Source organism: Cervus elaphus, chromosome 28 (assembly GCF_910594005.1).
Source record: "Cervus elaphus chromosome 28, mCerEla1.1, whole genome shotgun sequence".
Taxonomy (NCBI): Eukaryota; Metazoa; Chordata; class Mammalia; order Artiodactyla; family Cervidae; genus Cervus; species Cervus elaphus.
In genome coordinates, this window is record NC_057842.1 from 26927589 (window position 1) to 26948745 (window position 21157).

Sequence of the window (21157 nt, forward strand, 5' to 3'; positions counted from 1 at the left end):
ACAACCACCAATTCAAACCACCACCTTTTTAGTGACCTTTTGGCCACAAAACGTTTCCATCCCCTTCCAGATTCAAACAAGAGACAGATTGATAAATTCTAGTATTTATTAAATTATAAAGTCTGTAATCAAAAAAAAATGTGGATCAAGAGAAACCTCTAACTACAAGGACTAGACAGCCTATGGGAACGCCATGAAGTGTGTTACAGACAAGATTCTGAAACATAAGTTATAAGCTGTTTTCTTTACATTTCCATTTCAGTTAACTTTACTATTAAATAGTTGCTGTTATTCTATTTTAAAACCCCAAATTCACATTTGTTCTCACATTAAGCTTTCTGTTCATACTGATACCAGACTTCTTGTAGGTGCCAAATTTTAGTAATGGTTTTATGTCAATCCATGCAGAAAAATAGGAACCAATGCAGTAGTCAGATAAGGACCATTAATGCACAGATAATACACACACGCTGGCCAAAAGAACTGAAGGTATTTTTAAAAAACTATAAAATAAACAGACCTCAAGAAAACTGGGTTATTACTAAACAGCTCTCAACTATTAACACCCAAGTTCCTTATATTAAATAAATTTCTCAACAGAGATGTGTTAGACATTTTAATTACAGGTCTATCCTTCCCATACCCCTTCCCACCCCAACTCCCAAAATGCACTACTAGGGATGAGTATAATGTTACGTGGGCAGAAATTTACAGATAACCATTTTCATCTTGAGCATGGATCTGAAAACCTTTTTATTTAAACTTCCGTTACTGTGCACTGTCCATCAGGCCTTCGAGATCTGACACTCACTGTTCCACCCGCTGCCACTGATCGATCAGTTCCTGACCGATCAGATACTGTCTGATTTGGATTAGGAACCAAAAGTCTCTGTTGGGTCAAGGAGTGTTGTGCAACAAGCGCAGATACATCCTCACTATCACTACTGGCATCGGATTCGGTTTCTTCAATCGAAGTGTCTGGTGCTGGTACCCTGCCTGAAGATGGCAATTCATGCTCTTCTTCTCCTTCCCCTCTATGACTCCTTTCCGCTATGCTGTCTCCACTGAGTTGTAAATGTGCAAAAGAGTCTTCCAGAGAAGTGCTTGCATCAGGGGATGGCGTGGCGGGGCTTGTTAGCTGACCATCTACTGACGTCAGGGGCCTCACAGAAGAAGACTGAACAGAAGCTCCGCTCTGAGCCGGTACACTGTCCGCTCCATCAGCAGAGCTCTCTCTCGCTAGGTTTACGGTATTAGCATCACAGTCCAGCCTAAGTCCAGCTACTCCCTTCTTTGGTATATCTATTATATCCCGCTTGATCTTCCTGCGACGTCCATGTTCGTTTCTCCTATACTGTACCATATTTTCAAGATCGGCAACATACAGAAACCCGGCAATTAACATTTCAGTGCTCTTTTTACCTTTGGAAAAAGCATCTTCCAGCTCTCTGCTAGTGCGCTCATCATACTGCCACCACCCATTTCTTCCTTCATAATACCAGGCATATTCACCATTTCCTCTACTTGCTGCTTTGAGTTCTTCTGGTGACAACAAGGTTGGCTTATCAAGGAAATCTTCGGGAATTTCTTGTCGACAGAGGGCACATCGCTTTCCAAGCCACGAAGCTCCCTTCACACATAGATAGCAGAAAACATGCTTACAAGGCAGACTGACTGGGTGAACACATGTCTGCAGACAAATGGCACATTCAGGGACAGTTAGAGAAGGTGCAGTATTAGGACAGGACTCATTTGCTTTCCTGTTCGTAGGAAGCATGTTTATAGAGTGATCAATTTCTCCACAGCCAGCCATCCTGAGAAAATGAGAGAAAATACGTATAATATTAAAATCTTGTTTTAACTCTTTCAAAATCTTAATTCAACATTCAGAAAACACTTATTAAGCACCAATTATATGCAAGTCATGTCCTAGATAATGGTGACACGAAACTGAAAGAGAAAAAACTTATGTAGAAAAATATTTTTGATTTGAATTTATTCTTATTTGGGGGGGGGGGCAGTGAGGCACAAATAAAAAGGTACAACCAAAGTATAGATTTGAAATAAACATACCATTTTTATTCACAGAATAGAACTAAATGCAAAGATTTTAAAATGTACAATCCATCTAGACTTTTAAAATCAGTCTGGAAAGTAGAGAAAAACAAAAAAATGGTTAAAAATAATTCAGATTACAATCACAGAAAGTAAATTTTGTAGCCTTTTAGGATACCACTAAGTGCAATTTTGCAATACTTCCATGTATTAATGTACTTCTGTCACTTGACAAGTAGACCATATAAAATGACTAGAGCTGAAATCCTAGAAACCCGAGAAACTCTCTTTCTCTGCTGTATAATCTTAAAAACACTGGTTAAACCAGTCATCTCATTCCCCCTCTGTGAAACACCTTTTAGTGACCTTTTTTATTGCTGCTGGCTTTTTCTAAACCACACATACGTTCCTTTTGCTGTACTCTTTCAAGATGATCTCATCTACATTCATGGCTTCAATTATTACCAACTCCTAAACTGATAATCACCAGCCCACGTCTTTCATTTTAGCCCTAGAACTATCTTAATTGCCTACTTTAGTGCTCTTCTTGGCTGTCTTAAAGGGACAAAAACTGAATTTGTGATGTTTCCTCCTTATTTACTTACTCCCTAAATGCCCCTCTGGAGACACCTCTATTCATTTGCTTTTCAAGCCAGAAATCCATCACTGAAGCTGTCCTCCTAACCCCTCCCCATTCAAAACATCAGCAAGTCTTAGATATTATCTCCTAAATATCCCCTAGATCCAACTACAGTCCATCTCTGCCCTTCTCAAGTCATCAAGTAAACACTATTTATTAAATTACTGTATATGCCTTTTTAATGGGTCCGGCCTTATGTCTTGTTAAAAAGTTGGTTTCAGGTTAGAGACCAGGATCTATATGCCCTGCACAGTCTGTCTGGACACCAGCTCCCATGCCAGCTTCGTCTCACACCATGCTTCCTGGACTTCAGTTTTCTTATCAGTAAAATGTTTTGACTCAATTCCCTTTTCTAAGATCTAATACACGCTTGCCACACACTACATAATAAATACTTGCTAAACTGAATTTAGCTCCTCTCGTTTCTGTTTATTGGCAAAAGCTATATACATATTGTTCTCAGAAAAAAACTGAAAACAGTTGTAAGGCACTGACTGACTAGGTTTCATTCATTAGGTCCTACTGCTACATTTACACCACAGAATAACTTGAAACATTCTACTAACAAAAAGAACTAAAATTAAAATTAGCTAGAGAAAGGGTGTACAATGTATTGTTTTGTCCCTTTCAGTTTAAAAAAATTCACTGTCAAAGAAATTCTGAAAAATCTTTTAAATTTTCACATTTCAGTTCAGTTCAGTCGCTCAGTCGTGTCCGACTCTTTGCGACTCCATGAATCGCAGCACGCCAGGCCTCCCTGTCCATCACCAACTCCAGGAGTTTATTCAAACTCAGGTCCACCGAGTCGGTGATGCCATCCAGACATCTCATCCTCTGTCGTCCCCTTCTCCTCCTGCCCCCAATCCCTCCCAGCATCAGAGTCTTTTCCAATGAGTCAACTCTTCACATGAGGTGGCCAAAGTACTGGAGTTTCAGCTCCAGCATCAATCCTTCCAATGAACACCCAGGACTGATCTCCTTTAGGATGGACTGGTTGGATCTCCTTGCAATCCAAAGGACTCTCAAGAGTCTTTCCACATTTAAGGCCCAATTAAAAATAAGGAAGTCCTTCATCCACAAGTAATAATTTAACTGAGTAAGAGAGATGTTTGATTCTACTTGTAAGACAAAATGTTTAAATGAGCTACTGCTCATCACTACTTTGGAAAAACAACAGCAACATCTCATATACAGTAAGTCCATATCCTAAATGATCTAGGTAGCTTCTGGACAAAAGAAAGGCCAATAGATTTAAAAATTTTTTAAAGAAAAATAGAAGTCTAGTAAAATGTAAATAAAGTATCTAATAGTACAACCTGGATGAATGCCATACTTTTAAAACATACATAGTCTCAAACCCTGTTGTATTATAAGTAAAATTAACCCCAAATATCAATTTTCCATTAGATGCAGTTACCTTATCTATGAAAAAGAAAGTTTTCAACCTAAAAGCATTACTCTCCATCCTGACCAATACTCTTGTATGCATAAATAAATGTATAATTAACAAAGTAAAAAAAAAAAAAAAAAAGATAGCCATCCCAGAGAAGACATGAACTGTGAAAGTAACATACTTGGAAAGGCAAAACAATTCTTTTCGGGCAGGTATTCTGGTTCCCTCATTAGAATGAGATAAAACTGGATAAACATCATCAGAAAACAGGTAGAAGATAGTTAAAGCTTAATTATTTTACCTAAAGAACTTTCAATTATCAAGATCTCTTCAATAAAGTTGAAGATATCAAGGGAACCTTTCATGCAAGGACAGGCATGAAGGGCAGAAACACTAAGGACCTAAGAGAACAGAAAGAGGCGGCAAGAATACACAGAACTAGACAAAAAAAGTCTTAATGACCCAGATAACCACAATGGTGTGGTCACTCACCTAGAGCCAGACAACCTGGAGTGTGAAGTCAAGTGGGTCATACGTAGAAAGCATTACTACGAACAAAACTAGTGAAGGTGATGGAATTCCAGCTGAGCTATTTCAAATCCTAAAGCTGATGCTGTTAAAAGTGCTGCACTCAGTATGTCAGTTTTCATTCCAATCCCAAAGAAGGGAAATGCCGAAGACTGTTCAAACTGCCAAACAATTCTGCTCATTTCATATGCTAGCAAAATTTTGCTCAAAATCCTTCAAGCCAGACTTCAATAGTAAGTGAACTGAGAACTTCCAGATGTACAAGCTAGGTTTCAAAGAGGCAGAGGAACCAGAAATCAAATTGCCAATATGTGATGGATCATGGAGAAAGCAAGGGAATTCCAGAAAAAAAATCTGCTTCATAGACTATGCTAAAGCCTTTGGCTGTGTGGATCACAACAAATTGTGGAAATTCTTAAAGAGATGGGAATTCCAGACCATCTTACCTGCCTCCTGGGAAACCTGTATGCAGGTTAGAACTGGACATGGAACAACAGACTGGTTCAAAATTGGGAAAGGATTATGTCAAGGCTGTACATTGTTACCTTGCTTATTTAACTCTATGCAGAGTACATCATGTGAAATACCAGGCTGGATGAATCACAAGATGGAATCAAGATTGCCAAGAGAAAGATCAATAGTCTCAGATATGCAGATGATACCGATCTAAAGGCAGAAAGTGAAGAGGAACTAAAAAGCCTCTTGATGAGGGTGAAAGAAGACAGTGAAAAAGCTGGCTTGTAAGTCTACATTCAAAAAAAAAAAGTCTACATTCAAAAAAACAGATCATGGCATCCAGTCCCATCACTTCATGGTAAATAGAAGGGGAAACAATGAAAACAGTGACAGATTTTATTTTCTTGGGACTCCAAAAATCACTGTGGACGGTGACTGCAGCCATGAAATTAAAAGACGCTTGCTTGGAAGGAAAGCTGTAACAAACCCAGACAGTGTATTAAAAAGCAGAGACATCACTTTGTCAACAAAGTCTGTATAGTTAAAGCTATGGTTTTTCCAGTAGTCATGTATGGATATGAGTGTTGGACCATGAAGAAGGCTGAGCACTAAAGAATTGATGCTTTCAAACTGTAGTGCTGGGGAAGACTTGAGAGTCTCTTGAACAGCAAGATCAAACCAGTCAATCTTAAAGGAAATCAACAATGAATACCCTTTGAAAGAACTGTTGCTAAAGCTCCAATACTTTGGCCACCTGATGTGAATAGCTGACTCACTGCAAAAGACCCTGATGCTGGGAAAGAGGAAGGCAAAAGGAGAAGGGAGCAGAGGATGAGATGGTCAGACAGCATCACCGACTCAATGGACATGAATTTGAGCAAACTCTGGGAGCAAGTAGAGGACAGGAAAGCCTGGCGTGCTGCAGTCCACGGGGTCACAAAGAGTCAGATATGACTTAGGGACTGAATAACAACACTTTTCAACTATCAATCTGCCATGGCAAATACCAAATTCTGATTCTGTGTAGCCCCCAAGTATACTCCTAGTGTATCCCAGGGAAGACATGGGGAAGAAAAACTTTAAGTACTTTTTACATAATTCTGTATTAAGTACATGCAGTAGACAAGATACCATTAAGATATGTAACAAGATGAAGACAAAGCAACCCAAGCCACCAGCCTGCCCATCTGTAAGACACACTCCGTGCATATGTGCTGTCGCTTCAGCCGTGTCCAGCTCTGCGACACTACGGACTGTAGCTTGTGAGCCTCCTCTGTCCATGGGAGTCTCCAGGCAAGAACACTGGAGTGGGTTGCCATGCCCTCCTCCAGGGGATCTTCCTGACCCAGGGATCAAACCTGCATTTCCTACGTCACCTGCATTGGCAGGCAGGTTCTTTACCACTGACACGACCTGGGAAGACTTCGATGATCTTCAAATAGGCTGGGGGCTAAATTTGTGCAGAGGATCATACGAGTAAGTAAGTAAGAAGTGCTGCTTTTTCTTTCCTTTTTGTAGAGCAAGGATTTGATAAAGGGAGTGCTAATTAAAGAGAAATATTCCCTAAGTAATAAATGTCTTAGGAAACTTTAGAGACCATTTTAAAAAATGGAATTCATTTCCTGGTTACTAAATTAATATGTAGAAATTTGGAATGAAGTTAGTCCAACTCTACTGAAGAACATAAATGTATCACTCATTTCCCAAGACATTTTTTTTTTTTACCAACTGAACCCTTAATGTGCTATTATTACTTTTATGCATAAATTCCATTCTTCTAAATGATGTAAAATATTTCTGGAAGACGAAAAAAATGTCTATTAATGCTACTTAAGACTTCTTTGCAACAAGACCAAATATAGAGGGATATAGGCACATTCAGTGGAAATCTGTAAGTATTCAGATTTTGTTTAATCTTCTTAAAGATATTTAATCAAAAGAAATGTAAAATTACAACAAATGAGAAAGATCTTTAGCTTACATAGTATTGAAGAACTTTCTGCCACCAATAGAAACTACAAATACTGAAAAATGGATTTTTTAAAAGTATGGGCTCAGAACCCAATTAAAAACATGAAAGAGAACGAAGAATAACATACTACATCATCTTTTGTGGAGACCTATCAAAAAAGAATGTCATCTTCCTTTCCAAAACTTTGACTGTTTTTTTTTTTTTAAAATTCCTCAAATCTTTACTTCTGTTGGAATATAAAGAGTTTGAACTTTAATACAAGTTAAAAATTTAATATTAAAATTTTAACAATGACTATTCCTAAGTCCTTAAGACAAAATCCCTAACTTTTCCTGTTGTACAGTGTCTTGTAATTGGTAGGTGTTTAATTTCTGTTGGATGTCTACTGATGCATGTTTTATTATAGTAAACTATTTAACAACTAACAGTTACTGATTGCATAATATGTGGCAGATATTTTGTGCAATACTTTAATCCTCCTATCACCCTACAAACTGGGTCTGTTATTTTCCTTTTTACAGATGAGGAAACTGAGGTACAAAAAGCTCAGATGATATACCCAAAGTCATAGTTCATTAAGTGATTGAGCCAGCCTCAAATCTAGGTTCCATAATCCAGGTGATCTGACTTCAGAGTCTTTACTCTTAACTGCTACATATTGTTTCTAAAACAACAATGTCTATCCAAATATAAGAGCCACCATCAGTAATTTTAGGAAAGGTAAGGCTTCAGGAAGTTACAAGAAATTTCACAGACAGAAGAATGACATCTTATCACCTGCTGCAAGAGCTGTCACGTATTTCTCCTTATTCCTTTTCAATTTTGAACAGAGAACGTGATCTACCATGCCCATGGCACTAGGAAGGGAAATGCATAATAAAGTCTGCCATCAAAGTTAAAGAACACTGCATTACCTAATGATTTTTTGCTAAGTGTAACAGATACCAGGGAGTACAAAGGAAGAAATACCAACTAGCAAGGAGGGGATAGATACATTTTGAATAGATGAAAAGTACTGTGCAAAGAAGTACAGCAGACCTATATTATGGTATCTTTAAATAAAGTTTAAACATTTTAAACGCAAACGGTTCGTAAACACTTCTGGTCACAGCCTTATTAAAAACTTAGTGAAATTTTACATATAATTTAAGGAGTTCAAGGATCTCTTTGAAGCTGGTCCTTATACTAACTCCTAAGGAGTCAACAGGAATTCACTGAAAGGTTATGTTAGGAAGTGACAAGTTGGTTTACTAGTTTATCAAGACCAGCTGGACAGAAGTTTGGAGAAAGACTTGGCAGCATGAGGCCAAAAGCAAACTAGAATTTATAATAATCCAGGTAAAAGATAATGGGAAGGAAGGGACAGATGTAAGGTTCTAACAGTAGAACATAAGAAATACTAAGGAAATAGAAATGAAAGCACTTAGTTACTGATGGATGATCAAGATTCAGAATCTGAGGTGAGTTCTGACATTGTAATTTCGAGATATTTATAAAGTCTTCAGATGAAGACAGGCAGATGACAGTTGAGTTTACTGGACAGGTACGCTCAAGAAATCTAAGCAGAAAGAAGTGTGTTGAGTCACCAACACATACATGATTACTGAGACATGAAAATGGATGAATGCCCAAATTAAATCTGCACAGACAGCATACAAAAGGGCTAATCACAGAACCTTGGATTACTCCAACATTTTTAAGTGAGGCAGTGGACAAGAAGAATGGCAGAGAAGAATGGGGAATAAAGTGAAACTACACCCTCAAAAGCCACAAGGGGAGACATTTGCAAAAAAAAAAGGATCAAGCAAGGAGCAAAGTTACAAGTTACTCTTCAACTTATGAAAATTTCCACAATTGTAGTGAAATATATGGTGCAAAATATGTGAACACCACACACTGATTAGCTATTTTGAGTTCCCAGAACCCATTGTGCCTGGTATCAATTACTTTTTACTTAGCCAAGACACCTTTTTCTTTCCCTATTGTCCCAAAGACTGTTATAAAACTTTCCCCTCTTAGTTAAGAGATATCCTGAACCCTTATATTAAGAAATTAGGTATGAGTGACTCCTCAGCATTTATCTTTATCTTCATTCTATCTTATTCCTCTTGGCTCAGGATGGAGTACTGGTAGCTTTCCAAGCTAAACCATCCCAATTCCTCTACGATTTCAATTAATATTCTATTCATAAATTTCAAAATCAACTAACATGCTAAGTCTAATGTTCTCTTTCAGTCTTATCTATTTGATTCCACTGCACTAAATGATATTATTAACCACATAAATCTAAAAATTTATATTATTCATTTCCATGATGGTACTCTCTCCCAGTTACCACGCCCCACTCCCCCAACCTTCTTTAGTTTCCCTGAAATACCAGTATTCCTCACAGAGGCTCTAAAGTGACCAAATTTTCAATATTACATTTTATGCCTAGACAATCTACAGAATATTCCAAATTTATATGTATGAATATAAATCTCATATCCCCAAATGTAATATCCATAACTGTTCTGGATTTCTAAGAGCTATTATTTCCAATTCTGTATTCAAAAGGTCTACCTCAATATTCTCCAGTCACCTGAAATCAAACATGACTAAAACCAAAATTATCTACTCCCTTAAACCCACATCCTCTTCTTATGGTCTCTATCTTGGATAAAACATGGGAGTCATCCTCAGCGCTCCCCTATTCCTTGGCCACTTGGCTTTTCTGCAACAAAAACCTTTATAGAATGTGTCCCCTTTGTTACTAAAGCCTGTGACCTTAATTTTGGCCTCCTGGGCACACTCTTATACAAAATACTGACCTCTCAAGTGGCCTTCCTGACCTCAAGTCTTTTCTTCCTCTCATCTTTCCTCAGTTTAATTATGTCTAATTAGTCTTTCCTCCACTCAGTCTTCAGTAGTTTTCTATTGCCTACATAATGTCATCAAAATTGCTAAGCACTGACTTTCAAGTACACTGACACAGACTTCAGAGTAAAACAAGACTTAGTTAAAAATTCATCATTTATTCTTACTATGTTGACCTAGAACAGTGTTTTCCCAAACTTCTCCAAAAATAAGAATTAGCTGGTGTGCTATCTCTTGGAAATTTGGACTCATCTGCGTTAGAGTCTAAAAATCTGTTTTTAGTAAGTGCCCTAGCAGATAATTCTGAGAAATCTGGTAAACACTGACACAGGGAAAATGAGTTTATCTAATTCTGTTTCCTCATCAGTAAATAAGGCTACTATAATCTTGCAATTGAGTTCAATAATCCAAGTAAAACATCCAGTAAGCACCAGGCAACAAGTAGGTATAAATAAACATACTCATTCCCTTTACTAACTGTGAAGTCTCTATTTCCCATTGACCTTCACACATAGGATTGTTACCTGACTCCCCCAAGATGCTTGAAGATTTAGGCAGCTGTGCCATTTCCCATTTCCGTGGCTTGAAAAATAATTCCTAATTTTCTCGGATTGTTAAAATTCTATTCATTCTTTAAGACCAAACCAAGAGTTCCCCTGTTCACTCTGAACTCTTCAGATGGAATAAATTCTCTCAGTTCTGAAAGTGTTTTACTGGTGCAATAAGTATTTCTTCCACTGTATTAATTATATATGTGTCTTACTTACTAGACTACAGTCTAATTCCTTGATGGCAGAGATAGTCTGATGGTCAGACTATCTGACCTACAGGATTAAAAAATATACAGAAGTATATAGACAGACAGATAACATGTAAACAGGGTTAAATTAAAATTATATTTGTCCCAATTTTAAAGAAAAATGCTTACTGGTTTCATTTGTCTTTTATTAAAATTCTCAACACTGAAAATATCATAATACTTTTAATCAGGGTATATAATCAAAGCATCATACTGGAAAAGTAGATAACAACAGTTACATGTCAAACGGGGAGAACATATGAAATAGTATCTATAAGGGTTACTCTTTGGTCAAGTATTTTAACTACTGTAATCACCAAAACTGTCAACTTGGAAGATGGAAATATGATGTTCATTGTGTAAAAAAGTTTCATCAATAACAGACTAAAGTTCAATATGGCCAAGATAGAGGTAGTGTTAACATTTTAAAGCATATTTCACAAAGAGAAACTGATAGGAAAATAGAACTAGTAAAACTGGGGACTAGAGTGGCTCCAGTAAGAATTAAAATGCAATGATGTACTTTTTTAAAAAATAAATTAACTTTGGTTATTTAAATAAATTACTATATAAAGAATAAGTAGAACCTAGAAGACCTGGAGATCTTTCCAGTTTTTTAGCCTTCTATGTGCAAATTTCTCTGTCTTCAGTTTCACTTTTATAGGGATTATTCCCTATGAAGAGATTTTTTTTTTTGGAAGCCTATATTAAAAGTAATTAAATGTGAATAAACTTTTCAATTCAATTAAAGATCTAAAAGTCAATATAAAACATTCATTTTGTTTGATTAAAACTGATATTTGATTTATGACATTTTATACCAGTCATTTAACTTGTTGCAGCTTTGTAAAAACCATGATGCCATACTTACATTTCTATTACAGACCCCACAGATGCCTGCCACAAAAATAAAATCTCATCTTCATGAGTAATCAGCCAGTTTGCAGTATTTTCTCCTCCATTGCTGGATCATCCTGTGCTGCAAAAGAAAAATTTCAAAATCAACTTCTCAACAAAATTAGGCAATTATGTATGACTCTTTCATTTAACAAAATTCAGTGGCAAATTTTATCTCAAAACTGGAAAAATTTCAAGACAAGGATGCCTGCTTTCCCCACTGCTATTCAACACTTTAGTGGAAGTTTTAGCCAGAGCAATCAGATCAGAAAAAGATATGAGAGGCATACAAATTGGTCAAGAAAAAGTAAAACCAGATCTATTTGCAGAGATAGTAAAATTTTCTCTGTTCTCTATACAGAAAATTCCAGAGAATCCCCAAAAAAGCTGTTAACCGTAAAACAAACTTAGCATAGGTGCACTTTATAAGTTCAATGCACAAAAAGTCAGTTCTGTTTCTGTATCAACAATTCAAACAAGAAATCAAGAAAGCATTCTCACTTATAATAGCATCTGAAGGAATGAAATACCTTAACCAAGGAGGTGAAAGACTTACAGGCTGAAAAACTACACGCATTGCTTAAAGAGATTAAGAACTAAATAACGTAAACACAACTGGTGTTCATAGACTGGAAAACTATGAAGATGACAGAACTATCCAAAGTGATCTAAAGATTCAACGTAATTCTTATCAAAATCCTAATAGTTTTTTTTTTTCCCCCAGAAATGAAGAAACTCATCCTCCAATTCATATGGAATTGAAAGGGGCCCCAAAAAGCCAACACAATTTTGAAAAGGAACAAAGATGGTGAATTCACACTTATAGATTTCAAAACTTATTACAAAACTACAGTAATATAAGTGTGGTTTTGGCATAAGAATAGACAAATACACCAACAAAAGAGAGAGTGCAGAAATAACCATCTCTATGGCCAACTGATTATATTTTACAAAAAAAAAAAAAAGAATTTTTTTTAAAGTGAAACAAGTTCTATATGGACATGATATGTATTTCACAGCCTCTGCCTTCCTATACAAGGTAATGTGTGGGAAGGCAAGGTCATCACATTACCTAGGACCTCCAGGTACCTATATGAATGTCCCAGTTTACAAACCATTCAACCTTCTGAAGATGCCTGCTGTCCAGGAAATCCAGAGGAACCAACCAAAACATCATCTCAGTCATTAGTCCTCTTTCTTCACAGTTAGTGTTGCCTCCATCCACTTCACGCCCACTACAGGAGGCTCACTTACTGCAAAGAACATACATGATGATGACAGAGACAGGCTTTACAGTAACAAGACAGAAGAGACAACTATTCTTTCAGTTCCATGCACCTCTTATAGTGTGGGAATCTATCTCCCTAAAAAACTTGGAATTTTAGTATTTAAGATTTTTTAGATATATGCCCTTTTAAGATAAGCCAGCATATCTCACCAAATATTTAACAGATCAGACCAAACAATATGTAATCTGTCTCAAAGCTGAAGACTTTTCAAAGTAACTGACTAGAAAGGGTTTATAAACAACTCGACTTTTTATTTTACTCTGACTTTAGAACTTAGTTTTTCCATGACAAGGACTCCACTGTCCTGACTTCCCTCCACAACCCGTACACTTTCCTCTCTAAGTGCCTACAACTTCAATGGCACCAAAAAGGACTCTCATTCACTTCCCTCCTATAGTCTACTCAAAATATTAGAAACCGCCCACTTTCGCACATAGGATAATAGGAAACAGTCTACTATTCTAACATCATTACTCTTAAACACAAACAAAACCCCACTTAATTCTTCTAAGTCTCTAACCATTGGCTGTAATCCCCTAAAGCTATTCTCTTAACCCTTAAGATACTGAAAGTCTACTCACTACTGGTCATCCAATTCATTATAATTCCTGACACCTGACTATGAATTTATTAAATATCCTTAAGAATAAACCGTTCAACACCTAACTCAGAGGTTCTCAAACGTCGCCACAGAGACTGCTTGTTAGAAACACACATCCTCAGACTCTAACCCAAGATACTGTAGGCTAGTAGACATGGGTTTCAGCCCAGGAATCTCACCTCAAGTGATGCTGATGCAAGCAGTACATCAAATACAATGTGAGAAACACTCCTTATTTTTCAATTCCTAAATACAATAAACTTCACCCTCTGCTCCAACAAAATATGATGGCCACGTTTGGAACTAGATGCCACCTAAAACTGCTGCCTCTCTAAAATCTTAAACTCACTCTCAGACCACAAGCTCTGGTTCTTCCAGCTCACTTCCTCCCTCATTCTCACACCTGCTCTTTAATTCCAAGTGCCTCTCCAGTCTCTTGCCCACCTCCTTTCCTTTCTCCAATAGCTGACCCCATTTCCTTTTCTGCCCAATCTGGAGTCCAACCATTTTAACTTCTTGAGAGAATGCTTGGCTCTCTCACATCTGTCTCTCATCTACACATACTCTACACACCCCCACCTCTGCATGTATCTTACAACGTGACAGCTCGGCTTCTATGCCTTAACCAATGAGTGCCAATGGAGAAATACAAAATTATTTTTCTCACTCCCCTTTCAACACGTTACATCAAATTGCCAACTTTTAGCCCTAACACCTTTGGAATCTATCCTCCATTCTCTTGCCATTGCTAGTGCCCTAGTTCAGACTTTTACCATCACTGGACTACTGCTCCATCTGATTATTCTGCTTCAGTATCATCCCTTAAATTAAGTCTCTGAATGTGATACACTAAAAAAGAAAAATGAACCCTCCATATGTGAAGCCCTATATGGGCTCTCCAGCCTATACAATAAACTAAAGCTCCTCAGACAATATTCAACAGCCTTAAAGACCTGAAACCTAAGTAAGTCTCTAGTCTTATTTATCTCCCACAACCACTCTCATAGATGAACACTCTAGTTACAGCAAATTACTCAGTTCTCCAAACTTTCCTTTGTAACTCTGTATTTCCTCCTACCTGTATAGTCTTTAAGGTTTATGAATTCTACTGCCTTTCTCTGACTGCCTCTGGAAAAGCTGTTCCTTCCCCTATGGTTTGTAATTCTTTACTACTGAATTTATCACATGCATTGCGATTATCTGTTTGCTTCTGACTCTTCCAGTAAACCATGAGACCCCTGAGATAAGGATTACTTATATCTCTAAGTGGCTAGTCAACTGCCAATCAGTTGTTGCTGTCTTGAGCTGGTATTTCTTGGATGAATGAAAAACTAAATTCATATAATCACCTAAACAATATTGACATTCTGTGAACAGGCACCCAGCCACAAAAGCTATAAAGGTATACAACTTTCAATTTTTCCTTTAAACAACTTAAAATCCAACAGAGGGAGTTACCACATTTACAAATATAAAATTGATGCCATCTTTATATCTTTTGACAAGTATATAATTTACCCAGCTATTATTCACTGGCAGTGAATTCTCCAGAATGCAGATAAAAATCCAGGAATAAAACCGATTTTAGTAAATCTTGTCAGCTCCAGGGACCTTTCCAATCACTATCTCCCATGGCTAAAATTTCAAAGCTGGCTGTAAATGGATAATAGCTGAGGGGAGAAAAATGAACTAAAACCTATATAGTAATCTAGACTTCCAGATATGACAACTGTGGTCCTCAACCAGCAGTATCAGTATTACCTGAAAGTTCTTTACAAACAAATATCCAAAGCCCCACTCTCCACCAAGAGAATCAGATCTCCAGGTAGTTCATATGCATATTGAAGGTCACTAAGTAGACGCATTATACCACTGAATCCTCAAAATGACTCTGTGGGAAATTTTATAAATGAGGAAACCCAAGCCCACAAGGATTTAGCCCCAATTCACAAAGCTATCAATACTGGGAGATGAGATTCAAATTCAAGTATATCTTTAAAAAAAATTTTTTTCCTCAATGTGCTGTATCTCAAAGAATATCATTATCTAATAGAAATACCATGCAAGTCACATAGGTAATTTCACATTTTCTATTAATGTCAACAATAAGAAACAAGCAAATTTAGAGAGTATATTTCATTTAACCCAATATATTCAAACCATTACCATTTCCACATGTACTTTACATAAATTATTAATGTGGTATGTTATACTTGTGTGTGTGTACACTCCTTGAAAGCTGATGCATGTTTTTACTTTATAACACAACTCAGTTCAGACTAGCCACACAGCTTGCTCAATAGCTCCATGTGGCTAGTGGCTAGCATACTTGCAATGCAGGTTTAGAATGTCTTGCATACCAACAGTCTTTAAAAAAAAAAAAGAACCTGCAATTTAGTGCAAGAATTGTTGAACAAAGAAAATGAACTCCATGCTCCTTTACTCACAACTTTGCTTGCATAGATTAAAAAAATAATCATATATTCTACTGTGATCAAAACTGACTGGTTTAGGTATCCCAATTCCACCAATTAGATCCATCAGCTCTAGCCTCTGAGAACTGTAATGCCAACTGGGCACAGCATATGGTATGGTGTGTAATATTCAGAATAGTCAGGTGTAATATTCAGAACAGTCGAGTGGCCCTCAGAAAACTTATACATTTGAAATCAAAGAATTTTTTTAAGGGAGGGAGGGGGAGTCTTTTACTTTTAACCAAAGATAAAAGAATAGTGTAATTCTAACTGCAGACCACAATTAATTTGGCAAACATAAATAACTCAAACACATAATTCATTCTGCAATGAATAATTTGTAAATTATCACCAAACTAAATTTGAATTATTCAGTAAAATTTACCATTATATTTTGACATGCATCTATCAATTAGTTAATGGGTTAAGTTTCCTTCTTAAGGTGCAAATTTACACAGAAACAGACTATTAGGAAGGTAACATAAAAAGAGAAAAGATTTGAAACTAAACCACTTATTTCTGCACCTTAACAATTCTAAAGGAAAAAAAGTGGCAGACTATTTTTTTAAAATATATAAAAGTTTAGAGATTAACAGTGAACTTAAATCATTTACCCATTCAACCAATCAAGTTTAACTGAAAATGAATATTGTATTATTTGTTATTTTGTGACCTCTCAACAAATTCATGCGCCTATTATTTGTACCCACTGTTATTTTCTCTGAAAATATTTAGGATTAATTACGATTCTACTTTTCAAATCAGTCATGGACCAAGTTTTTTTTAGACAATAGATTCAAATAAATGATTATCTTTTTTAAAATAAAATCAAAGAAAAGGTAAGCATGTAACAGTTAAAGTATCAATTATAAAGATCTGAAGATTTCCTGTATTTTCCAATTATTAACAGCTATAATAAAAGTTATTACTCTTTATTCAAAATATACAAAACAGGAAATGTTCTACATAAAAGTATCAGTGACAGAAAAGAAAAATACTACACATCTTACAACTTTTGTTACACAGTCAAAAAAGAAAAAGGAATAAAAAAAAAAATTAAGGGCCAGGAAAAGGAACAGAGAGAGAGTGGGTGTAATTTAGCAAATACATCTTAGAGCTTCTTAAGAGAGAGTCCCAAATTGAGAGATGTAACAAAATGCCCTAATGTTTTTCCATTTTTAGCTTTCCTTCTCATCTCCTGTTAAAACAGCTTACAGAAAGCACAAGTCATACTAGGAAACAAAAGTCTTCAGTCAAAACTCACTTCTACTAAATGGGGTCCAATATTTTACACTACTCTGTGTTAAAGAATTATTTCCACCACTTCATTTAATATTTCCCATAAAAAATAGTTACTGTATGACAATCTCTGGGCTTCACAATCTTCATATCCAAGCATTACAGCTTTACACTTCTCACCCCAAAATGTGGGCTTTGCATTTTAACATTAAATGTGAAAGTGAATGAATAATGTCTTTTAATCACATCAAACAGAAGTTGCATAGTCTGAAACCATTTTGTAAAGAAGAAAGGTTCTGCTGCTAATTACCTGTGTGCCCTTGGTCAAGTCACAACTCCCATGTCTTAGTTATTTCACTCTATTCTACACTTGCAGAATTCTAAATACTTAAATTAGCAGGCAGTTAACAACAGGTTCCGTTTTAATTAACCCAAAAGGTAGTAAGCCCTGATCACTCAGCACTGCATAAATAAGCACAGGCGGTTGCAGCAGAATGTAAATAAGGTGGTTTCCATACCATGCAAAGACTGTTTCTAATCCAGCTGGTCATACAAAATCAGGTTCCTTGGGCACAATCAAAAACCAGGCAACAGAATGGAAAAGGTTCAGCCCCAGCCTTTACTAACACTGACGGAGAAGCTACTATCCAACTGAGTGTGTCAGGTGTGTCACGCTAGTCAATGTATCACACACAAGATAACATTCTCTAAGCAGACCAATATTGTGAAACGATTCAATACTTTTTTCTACTATGGAGAAATCATTTTTAGATCATGTCCCAAAAAAAAAATCTGCCTTATCCTCCTGACAATTCAAAAAAAAAAAAATACTTTACCAGTTGATACATGTTTCCTTTAAAAAAAAAATCTTTTTTTCCCTCCTCTTATCTAATAACCAACTATTTAGAAGAACAGTATTCCTGATGATTATAATTCTATCAAGTTTTTAACAATGAGTAAATAAAAAAATTCTACAAATGTTTACTACCAGGTAAACATTTGCAGAATTATTTTCATTTTGCCCACAATTTACATTGGCCCATTTGAAACAAAATTCTAAATCAAAGACCGAGCTTAACAAACGCTACACTTTAAGACGTACAAGCAAAAGCAAAAACATCCAAAATCTATTTTTAGAGTGGTTTTTCACTCTTCCGGTTTGCTCTTTAAAATTAGATTTACTGGACATATTTTCATGTTTTGTTAGTGCACTCCACAGACTCCCAGACACTCAACACAAACAATATTTGCTGGTCACAAAAACAGCAAAGCTAACATCATAAATCCCGTTACTTGAGCAGGTGATTTTCTTCCTGTGTCCTATATATCAAGTCTTTTAAAAGTATGAATATAGAATCACTTATTAAAAAACAAAATAGCCTTAAGTCTTCCAATTTCTGGAAATGTATACTGCTTTCAATGACATATCATATTTTCAAACCCTATTTTAAAAGTACACACATTGTAAGCACTTCCACTTACCACATCACTCTGCTTGACCACCCAAATTGTATGTAATTATTTTATAGTTAAGTTAATCATGTTCCCATTATGGCTTGCAATTGTAATTATCTTTTACCTTGCCACTGACTGGGAAAACTGATAACATCTTTCACTATTGTGATTATGTAACTATTACTCACTTATTATTTATGATTGATCAACAGAAAAATAATAGAACTCTGAATCACCAAAACTATGATTTAATAGAAAAACCTGTATCACTTTTTAATATCCAGATGCATATCCAAATTATCTTGAAATTTTTTGAAAAATATAAATGCCCAGGTATTGCTTTTTTTTCTCCAGAGCTCCAGATATGTTTCTAATGAGCAGTCATGTTTAAAAACAACTGGACTATATGACCATCTTTTACTTTTATCTAGTTTGTTTCACTTTTTCTATTTCATATTCAGTGCTCCCACTTCACTTATATTTTCCAATTTCTCCATGTTTTCTTTTTGATGTTCTTTCTCAAATCTTTATCAAGCGTAGTAGAAAAGCTTTTGTATACATATATACAATATGCATATTTTAGAAAATGTGAATTTTTGACTAAAAAATTTAGGACATTTTGATTCCACTTGCTTGACTCACTATGCATAGAATGTGGATTTCTAATTTAAAAAAATAAGTACGCAACAAGCAACACGAAACTACAGTGTCTTGTAATAACCTATGATGGGAAATAACTTCAAAAATAATGTATGTATAACTGAATCACCTTGTTGTGCACCTGAATCAGCGTTAAGTCAACTATACTTCAATAAAATGTTAAGTGAAAAAAAAAACCGTGAACTTAATCAGAAAAAAAAAAAGTACACACATTGGAGGGGCACCTGAAAATGTCAATCACAAAGACAATGCGATTTTCTACTATTTCTTGGCTTTCTTCTCTCAATTCCAGTTTCACTATTACTTAACAAACAAAATGTACCTACTTTAGCAACTTGAGAAATAAGTGCTCAGTAAAATGGCACTTAGGGAACAGAAAGCAAGCCATACTAAATTTGATATCAAGAGAAAAAGACCTAGTTGCCAGAAGTGTGTGTAAACTCGAAACAATTTTTCTGCCTTTCTCTAGGTGCCCACAGAAAACAAAAAATAGCGGCCACAATGGAACATCCATTTACCCTTTCAGACGGGATTGGGGGGGGGGGGGGTGGGTAGGGAGAGAACTCCGCACCCAGCAACCAGAACAAAGCAATAGCCTCGTCTTTTAAGATGCACTTAGGTTTTGGAGGCTCACCGGGTACTGAGACACCTCTCAGTAGTTCTGATGCTTTAACAACAGTGCTGGGCTTTAACCCAGACAAGACGAGGGACTGGACTGCTCGTCGGATTAGGCAAGACCCAAGAACTGAGCAGAGGGAGAGAGGAGAGAGAAAGATGCCAAACACACTCCGGAAAAACAAAATGCAAGAACTGTACGTCCGGACCCAAGGCCCGGGTGGACGCCTCCGCACGGGTTATTGGGGGGGGGGGGGTTACCCCTCCAACCATCGCCGCCTCTGCATCTTGAGGCCCATAAAGTCCCCAAGTAGAGGCCTGACACCCGCGCTGAAGGGACAGGAACGGGACCTGGCTGCCACCAAAGGCAGCGACGAGGACCCCGGCGGAAGAGGCTGCGCAGTAATGGCCGCTGCTCCGCCTCTCGCACCCCGACCGTGACCAGCTCCGGGCTCTCGCCCAGGGCAGCGGCTGCGGCGGCCACGGACAACGCGGCGTCCGTCACAGTCTTCCTGCCTCTGACAGCAACCAAGCTGGGGGCGGCGGAAAGGGCTGAGCTGTGCCACGCCGGCTCGGCTGCACGGCCGCGGCCGCGCCGGCCCAAGGGCGTCCACCCACGTCCCAGCCCCTGACCCCGCCGCCGCCCCTCTCAGGCCCGGAGAGCAGGGCCGACCCGGGGAGTGCCGCGCTTGGAGGTGATGCTGCGGGCCATCACTCCTCTCCCCGAGTAGGCCCCAGGAGTGGCTTGACTTTCACCCTGCCCTTCTAGTGGGCTTCGCCCCGACTCCCACCTCTGTGGACACAGCCGAAGCCGCCTCGCCGTCTTTTCTCTTCGGCCTCCGAGCCCGCAGCGGCCGGGCACGAGCGCGCGCGTGCGCGCGCGCGGTCGTCACGTGACCGCCGGTCGCGGCGCGGGGGTGGGGCCACGCGAGGCGGAAGCAGCGCCACGCCACGGGAGCTCGCGCCGGCCCCGCCCCACGGGAGCTCGCGCCGGCCCCGCCCCACGGGAGCTCGCGCCGGCCCCGCCCCCGTCTTATTTCCCCACGCCCCGCCCCCGAAGCCCGCCGCGGGTTGCTAGTCTTCTCGGATGTTTCCGGAGGTGCAGTTTCGCGGCTTGAGTCTTTCTAACTGCTTTTTATTTTGCTGTGCTTGTAATTAGGTGCCGAAGAATTCTGAGCGACTGCAAGTCCACCACCAGAGAGATTGGGGGCCGAGGAAGTAAGACGCG

The 21157-nt window shown here is 37.9% G+C and overlaps 1 protein-coding gene across 2 annotated transcripts; it reads right to left on the minus strand.

Annotated features, from left to right (window-relative positions):
- Positions 1-88: 88 nt before the first annotated feature.
- On the minus strand, positions 89-20847 carry RNF146 (ring finger protein 146). Of its 2 annotated transcripts, none has more exons than XM_043889776.1 (3): positions 20721-20847; positions 11571-11673; positions 89-1814 (listed from the first exon to the last, which is right to left on the minus strand). In XM_043889776.1, coding segments are annotated over exons 2-3 (1059 nt in total). In that variant the 5' UTR covers positions 11573-11673; positions 20721-20847; the 3' UTR covers positions 89-757. The 2 variants fall into 2 exon arrangements, with proteins under 2 accessions (XP_043745711.1, XP_043745710.1); XM_043889775.1 differs by having other exon boundaries at positions 11571-11678; positions 20721-20841.
- Between the last annotated feature and the right edge of the window lie 310 nt (positions 20848-21157).